The 8385-nt window shown below is 44.9% G+C and overlaps 1 protein-coding gene across 1 annotated transcript; it reads left to right on the top strand.

The window, feature by feature from the left end:
- Nucleotides 1–51: 51 nt before the first annotated feature.
- Nucleotides 52–5898, top strand: LGALSL (lectin, galactoside-binding-like). The gene is made up of 3 exons (XM_009577143.1): nucleotides 52–146; nucleotides 617–794; nucleotides 3504–5898. The coding sequence occupies exons 1-3, from the start codon at nucleotides 91–93 to the stop codon at nucleotides 3645–3647; spliced, it is 378 nt and encodes a 125-aa protein (XP_009575438.1). The 5' UTR covers nucleotides 52–90; the 3' UTR covers nucleotides 3648–5898.
- The last annotated feature ends 2487 nt before the right edge of the window (nucleotides 5899–8385 follow it).

Here is an 8385-nt window from a genome sequence, read left to right as displayed (position 1 = left end):
CGGCGGCCGCTACTGATGCCGAGTGACCCTCGCCACCCTCCCCCCTGTCCTTTCCAGATCGTCCCCTTCTGTGGGCACATCAAAGGAGGAATGAGGCCGGGAAAGAAGATCTTAGTTATGGCCATAGTGGACCTCAACCCCGAGAGGTAACACCCGGGCAGGGCTGCCCGCCCCGGGGGCGCTGGGCCCGGGGGGGAGGGGGCGAGGGGGGGAGGCCACACGCACAAACACACACATACACACGGATCCCTCCTTTCTAGAGGGGGATTATTTTTATCATTTTAAATATAGCGTGCTGATTTCTCCTTTGACCCATAGAGGGGGCATTTCTTTAAAGGAGCCTGTTTCCCAACATTTCACTTGGGAGTAAAGGAGCATATAGAGCATATGAACATGCACATGCACACACACACACACACACACATATATATATGCTATAACCATGTTCTTGTCCCTGCTGAGCTTTCAGAGCATTCCCCGAACGACCTGAGCTGTCACCCCTCCCCATGCTGCTATTCTATCAATGGCTTTAATAAGCTGAGAAATGAAACCGGCGGCATTTGGGGCTTATTTGCTTGTTTCTGGCTGAAGGAGAGCCATTCTGTTTGTGTTGCAGCTTTGGCATCAGTCTGACTTGCGGGGAGTCGGAAGATCCTCCTGCGGATGTAGCTATTGAACTGAAAGCCGTGTTTACAGACAGACAGTTTGTCAGAAACTCATGTGTAGCCGGCGAATGGGGGGAAGAGCAATCGTCTATTCCTTACTTTCCATTTATACCAGACCAGCCTTTTAGGGTGAGTACCAGGATGACAGTGGCATGCGCCGTATCTGATAAAGTGTAATATGATCAGAGTCGTAGCAGAACCTGACTTGCCTCTCGGGAAATCACAGTGTAGCCCACACTTCTCTGGTTGAGACACCGGTTGCCGGATTGTTTGTATCGATCAGAAGTTGCGCGGAGTCCCGGTGCTGCCTGCGACTGCAGGCAGTTCGGATGGGGCTGTGAACACCTCACCGCGGTGCTATGACAAGTCGGAGGTTGTAATACCGTGTGATGAAGCACACTTCCTCAGCTTAGTTTTATAGCTATAAATTAAAAAGTACCTCTATGTTATTAGTGCATTACAAGTTATTACTGAAGAATGTAAATACTTTGTGGGACTGCCATATGTTTTGATGGCTTTTTTAATGGACATAGTGTTTGCAATTTAGTGCAGCTAATAAGGATCTTGTTCATCCTTTGTCTCCAGGGATGTTACGCTGAGGTTGACCATAGCCCTTCGTGTTAGCAGATTAAACAGCTAAGCAATAGTGGTATTCTTTTCTGAACCCTAGGATTAAATCTCCTGTCAAATTTAAGTCTGTAGTCACTTGAAAATGGTGTACGTGGAAATGCTGTGGTGCAAGGGATGGACTGGATTGACCTAGAAGCAAATTCCCATCTGTAGTGTTTATGGTTATGTGAAGATGTCTTTGCAAATCAGGACTAAGAATGTATGCAGCTGCAGAGGGCTGCTTCTCTCTCAGCGGCTTCACAACGTTGAGGAAAAAAGGCTGCATGCCTTCTCCATGCGGCTGACCCAGAAAAACCCTCCTCCTCCTCCCCGCCCCTCTTACGAAACCTCGCTGGCCCCTCTGCTAAATGCCAATGCTCTGACCAGCTGCCAAACTCTCTTAATCCTTCTTGCCCCCAAGATAATCTCCCCCAACCCCAAAAGCTCACTGTCTCCCCAGATGCTTGGGCTTTGAGAGGGTGTTTATGACTGGTTTTGCTGCGCATTGGTTGCGCTCTACTTGCTTCTACAAACTCTCCCATCAGAACTGGCAACACCCTTTGGTGCGTGTGGGAAATGCACTTGAAAGGGCTTGGAGGCTTGGTCCTGCTCTGGCTGAGAGGGTTATACTGCCGGCTGCGGTGGGTGGTGGCTGGGCCCTCAGACAAGCCAGACAAATTACCCAGAGCATGTTTTGTGGGTGTCCCACTAATGACAGTTGACGTTCGAGGACAGCAATATTGCATGTTTGGCATGAGATACTATAGAAAGGGAGTTGTTGTTCTTTTTCTTCTTTTTTTTTTCCCTCTTTTTTCCCCAACTGCACAAATGGAATTTAGGCTCCCAATTGACTTTGTACCTTTGATGGTCTCCCTCTCACTGAATGAATTAGACTATTAAGTGTTCTTGCCAATTACTTGTGATCCAGTCCAATTATCGTTCTGGCGTGGCCCAGGGTGATCTGACATGGATCGTAAGCAGTGTTGAGGCTAACCATATCTTTTACATAACAAGGCCTAAGGCTGGATGCGCCTGCCGCAGTGACACAGGAGCGACGTGGCAGCACAGGCGCTTCCCTGTTATGTGGTGTGCTACCAGGTCCCCAGGAGCTTAAGCTCTCCTGGACTGTCTGCTGCTGCTTCTCCCACTGCAACGTGCCCTAAGTCAGTCAGGCTTTGGCTCACTCAGTTTATCACTGGCCCCGTTCCCATTTTTATACGCTGTAATAGCAGCACAGTCAAGTGCCTGGAAGCAGCACTTCACTCCAGACTACCAGCCTCTTGAAATGACCCAGGATTTACATGTGGCTTCCCTGCAGATTTTCTTCTTAGCCTGTCTGGACCTGGAGGTCTCCGAGGGCCTGTACGAGAAGCGCATGTTCTGTGCCCTCGTATCCCTGCTTCCTGCCGGGGCAGCTGCAGCAAAGCTTAACTACAGGGCATCTTCTCAAGCCACCCCTAACATCAGGAATCTCCTGACCTGTCCAAGCCTGTTCAGCTCCAGGCTTTGTTGCTTTTCCAGAGCATTTCTGCAGGGCTGTAGGAGGAGGGATGAGCTGTGGCCCTCCCTGATCCTGTTTGTGCCTCGTGCGAACTGCCTAGCTGAATTCAAGCCATCCTGCACCGCATTTCCCTCACTGCAGCCCCAGCATGGAGTCTAGTCCAACAGGGAGTCCCGGGCTGTCTGCAGCCACAGTAGTGAAGGCTTTTTAGTTTTGCAGCAGCTGTGTGAGTATGAGGGGGGGGGAGGGCAAATCTATCCCTCCTCTTGTGTTTGCTCCCTTCCAGTAAATTAATGGAAGTGTGGAAAGCATTGCAGAGGGAACTGTCCCCTCATTCTGCAGCAAAAAAAATTCTGTAGCAAGGAATGCAAGATTTGGGTTGGAGATACAATTTCTTCCCCCTGTAATTAGCAGTTTGAGTCTGTTTCTGGCATTATTCCAAGAGGGACCCCCCCCCCGATGCCAGTGGGACTGGGTTCCAGAGTCCTTCCTGTCATGACAGTGTGAGATTGGATTAACGTCCCTGTGAAGTAAGACCAGATCCATCATAGTGTAACTTGGTGTCATGGAGGCAAACTGGTCTCAGCCCTGCCTGTTAAGTGGCACATAAGTAGCAAAATGTGTAACCGCATCAACACTACCTGAAGGCTAATGGAGTGCTTTTTGTATTCTGTGAAGTAACTTCCCAGTTACACTGAACAACATGCTTCATCATTTTATTTTTACAGGTTGAGATACTTTGCGAGCATCCCCGTTTTAGAATATTTGTGGATGGACATCAGCTTTTTGATTTTTACCACCGTATTGAAACACTGTCAGCAATTGACACGATAAAGATAAATGGAGATCTTCAGCTTACAAAACTTGGCTGAGCTTTTTAGGACTGCAGATTCCAAACCGGCTCAGGTGCCATCGTCCGTTTGGAGAAGTGACAGCCGGCTCTGGACACAGCTATGGTAGGAAGGCTGCCCCGTTCCTTTTCCGCTTGCAGTTCTTCACTCCTGTGCCGATGAACCGGGCTGTTGTTTATCCTAATGAAGAACATTGTTGGTTAATAGACATTGAGCCATTTTTCTTGGATCAGAATAGCCCACCTGTGCTGGATAAGCTAATTGGAATGGATTCAGAAAGACTTGCAGTCTTGTTTCAAATCTCACAGAAAGGCAATTTCTGAAATGCAGCGCTAAAACCGAACAGCAGTGACAACAAAAAAAAGTTTTCTTTTGCAAATACTGTTTCTGCACTGAAGTGGAGTAGTGTAGCACAACATAGGGCCACGTGCTGATGTCCTTACCCGGGGCCTGAGCCTGGTTCCATGGAAATCAATGGCAAAACTCCCACTCACTTTAACGGGGTACAATCAAACTGTCTAGTCCTTAGTCAAGCACAATTCCCACTGATTTCTATGGGATTTTTGCACACGCCCAGGGGTCAGCTCTTCTGCTGGTGTAAATCAGCATTACCTCCATGGCTTGCAATGGAATTTTCCTGATTGCTCCCAGCCGCTGATTTGGCCCAAGGACTGTGCAAAAACTGAATGAGGGTGTGAGGACACAGCCTGTATATTTTAGTCAGGGTATTTGCATAGAATGTAGATCGTTACGAGTTTTTGCACAATGTATTGTTAATACAATTTTTAAAGCTTATCTGTAGTTTATTTATTTATACTCATTGTATGTATTATTAGTAAAAATGAACAATCTTACTGATGGTTAAGAACAGCAAAGTGTAAACATTTTGAATGTACAAAATGTCTTAGGTTCTTTGGGTAAACTTTACATACGATTCTTGAAAAATCATGTTTCCTATTGAACATTTAGTTACATTTTAATGGAGCCCTCTAGGCCCTGGGAAAATGTGGGCATGGTAGTTGGTGGGGGTGGGGGGAACTCTTTGCATATTCACTAGAAACTGTTTTTCAGGGCTTACTAACTTTGCTGCACAGGATAGGTTTGAGTTAAAGTTGATCCGTTTTAAAAACTTAAACAGCAAATTTGTAGGTTTAACTGTACTTTTATAACCTGAGAAAAAGTTAAATTTGGCAGTCTCTTAGTTCAGAAAGAGAACCAACCTCTTTCCAAGGGAGATGGGAGATTTTTTGCACTTGTTTGAGAACATATTCGGCCTTTGATATGACAATTAAAACTTGTCTAGACAGCCAAGTTATTAATGCTTGAAAATCAGCTACTGCACATGAATAATAACTTCTCAAGTAGCTTTTTAAATAGTAGGTATAGCTGTATAAACACAGTCATTGCGCTACACTATAAATGAACACAGCCACTTTTCTTGACTTCTTTAGGACTAAATACACTTTTTTCCTTGGCTGCTCACAATAGACTATAGCAAGTCTTTCTGAGTAGTTATAATCATGATATAAACATATATTTAGGCAATTTTGAAAACATGTAATATAGGGACTTTCTAAGACACAGAATACAAAAACATCCTTTGTAGCACAGTATTTAAAAAAAAAAAAAAAGAGAGAGAGAGAAGAATCTCACAAACAGAACTATGTTAAACTTGTAATAAAGCTGTGGTTTAAAGCAACCAGAACTGGAATATCCAAAGTTAAGGGTAGAATGCCAGTTGCAAAGCCTCATTTTGCGCTAATTTGGCCTGCAGTTAAGAAGCCTTAGACTGCAAGCTGAAATTCCAACTGTGGCTCTAGTCCAAAGCCTGTTGAGGTCAATCAGAGTCCTCCGAGCATAGAAGCCTGATTATTATTTCATGCAAGTGCAAATCTCTTTTGTAAAGCCAGGGGGGTGTTGCTGCTGCTGCAGATGAGTTAAGAATCGGGCTGCCACCTACAAAATACAAGTTAAAAATGGAATTTTTAGCCTTAACATTGACATTCCCTGACTTTTCCTCCTTTTTCCAAATTAAGAGAGAACCTGTTGTTTTCCAGATGATCTTTTTATCTGGTGTGTGGCTTTTAAGTTGTACATCAGATTCTATTTGTACTCCAGATGAAATGTTCCTGTCTTGCTCTGTTTTTACTCTTTCATATGATACATGATGACTGTGTCATTTTCCATTGTATAAAGAATGCTGACAGTGTTTCGGTACAAAATATATTCTTAAAAATTATGATGATGATAATAAAAATCCAAGGGAAAGGTGCTTCTACATGAGGTGTTTGGATTTTTCTCCAGCTTGGAAATGCTCTATGGTTCCAAAGCAGATGCAGGCAGAAGATGAATTCTGTTTGGAAAGGTATTTAGCACCCTCCCTGCGTAGCGCTTTCTCCAACTAGATATGTAAAGCCAGGTTTGCTGATGCAGTGCCGTTGCCTTAGGCTGTCCTGCTAGTCTAGTGGGCCATAAAGTAGGAGGCTGGAGAGAGTAAGTAGCACCATGACCCTACAGTAGCACAAAACCAAAAGGGATCTCCCTGACAGCACAACGCCAGTAGAGATTTCCCCTCCATGCCTTTACTGTAGCCCAGAAAAAGGGGATTTGGCTGACTTGCATTTTCAGCTGCTTGGGATTCCTGGTAGCGGGAGTAGCTTAGCGCAGCCCTCGGACTTTTCCTGTCCTGCTTGGCTTGGCACAGCACAGCACCTAGGCCAGGGATGCTGAGATGAACTCGATGCACCACCATGTCAGCGGCGTCTTTGTCAGGAGCACGGCCCAATGATACTGCCCTGCCTCTGTTCCCACCCGCTCTACTGGGCACTCCCATTTCTTCCTGCTCTAGTAGTTTTCTGTCTCGGGAAAATGCTTTTTTGAACCCGATTCTGGTTTTGCCTTTGCATAACTCCACCAACCACAGCGCCCACCACCTGATTCTGCCCTGTTGTGGTTTCTGAGCCAGGCTTCGAGGCAAGAAGGGCTATGAACCCACTTCTGATGGGTTGTGGTTTGGCTGAGAGCTCAGGAAAGGGCAGAAAGTCACAGTTACGGCTTCCACATCTATTTGTCTGTCTAACACCAGCTTGGAAGCCTTTTTATTTTTCTTTTGCTCTTGGGCAGTACCAGGCTATGGCAGGCGAAGGAAGGATGATGTCTACATATCCAATGGCTGTTGCACGCATGCTTGGTTTACGCTGGCTGACCGCGTTCAGAAGCTACTGCTGAACACTCTGATGTGCGGTGTAAGTCAGAGAAAACTGAGGCCTTAAACTTTTCTGTTCAGTTGGACTTTGAGCCAAATCCAAACGTTTAAGATGGGAGACCGTGCTGCAAAATTTGTATCTGAATTCTTTGGTCTCCATAATTTAGGGATTATTCAGATCCTCTGTTTTGGATATATACCCTACCAGACCTGAAATAAGACTGTTTCCAAATTGGGCCAGGTTTTCAAAATGTTTTTCAGTAGGGACAAGTAGTCTGTGAGCTTCTTGGAAGCTGCAATTCTTCAGGACTAAGTGAGTATGTGAACCAACTTTTGAAATCTTATTCTAGAATTTATTAGCTGAATATTTCTGTGGTTTCCTCTGAATGAGGAAATTAATTCTGAAATGAAAGAAGCCTTGAATGGGTAAAACCCATGTGGAGTGGAATCCCTCAACTTAGCATAGCTTTATTTTTTCCAAAGAGGAAAAAGTAAAATCACCAACGACAAAAACATGACCAAATTATTTAGTCATGTTTGGAATTGGCTGTGATAAAGCTGATTTAATGAAAAAAAAAAGAAAAAAATAGGTTATTGCCTACTCAGAAAGAGCCTTGAAATACTTCAGTATCATGTGAGGTAGTCTGTGTCTAAACATATTTCACATAAACGCTTTTTCACAGCTGAGTTGTTAAAAATGTTACAAAATACCTTCTTTTTGTGTCACAATTAGAAATGTTTGCCCCACCTTGAAAGAACATTTTGTACTAAATATTCATAGGTTGTCTATGTGAACTTGCACTAACATATATTATATTCTTCCTCCCCTCCTTGACTAGCTTGAGAAGAAATAGGCGTAATACTGCTAAACCGGTTGAATGTGACATCTGCTTGAGGCATAGCATCTTTCTCAAGGGCTGTTTTGAGTAAACAGCCTGAAAACCAAAGGGAGAGCCTGATTCACCATTCTGCTGTGCCAGCTTTCCACCCCTGTCACTCTCCTGCTGTGAGGCTGAGACTGAAGCCCTAAGATTTTAATGTAAGAGAGCAGCACTGAGATTTTTATCTTCCGGGATTTAAAACTATTCACTGTGGAGGAAACAAGAACAGAGTAGCCACAGCGCTCTCAAGCTTGGTAGTAGGGTTGGGGTAGCATGACATGCTGTGGTCCTAACAGAGCACGAGTTCAGAGGGAGGTAGTGGGCATTTCAGAGCCAGCCAAGAGCACAGGCTGTGGAGCTGCGTGACAGTTTCCCACGGATGGGCATTTGCCACATACATAGTTAGCTGCCACCTTCTGCAACCCCATACCAGGACACACAGCAAAAAAACAGCGTTGCTTACAAGTTTGGAAAGCATGAATGGGTTCATGTTCCTACTTGCCTTCTTTAAAAGAGGCTCGCAAATAAATAACAGGAAAATTTACGAGTAGCCATCCCGCTAAGGTATTTTTTTCCCCCAGACATTGAAGCAGTGTATTTGAGGGGCTCATCTTGCCTCCCATCCACGAGAAGTGCTCCCCACAGAAATCCACAGCACTGCTTTCTGCACTGA

Source organism: Fulmarus glacialis, unplaced genomic scaffold (genome assembly GCF_000690835.1).
Source record: "Fulmarus glacialis isolate BGI_N327 unplaced genomic scaffold, ASM69083v1 scaffold28214, whole genome shotgun sequence".
Classification (NCBI taxonomy): domain Eukaryota; kingdom Metazoa; phylum Chordata; class Aves; order Procellariiformes; family Procellariidae; genus Fulmarus; species Fulmarus glacialis.
Note: the sequence above shows the minus strand (reverse complement) of the source record. Positions and strands in the feature narration are given on the sequence as shown.

Excerpts from the sequence above, each read along its gene's own strand:
- LGALSL (XM_009577143.1), top strand. The coding sequence starts at position 91 with ATGAGGCCGGGAAAGAAGATCTTAGTTATGGCCATAGTGGACCTCAAC. Across the intron at positions 147-616 it reads GTGGACCTCAACCCCGAGAG|CTTTGGCATCAGTCTGACTT; the intron begins GTAACACCCGGG and ends TTTGTGTTGCAG. Across the intron at positions 795-3,503 it reads TACCAGACCAGCCTTTTAGG|GTTGAGATACTTTGCGAGCA; the intron begins GTGAGTACCAGG and ends TTATTTTTACAG.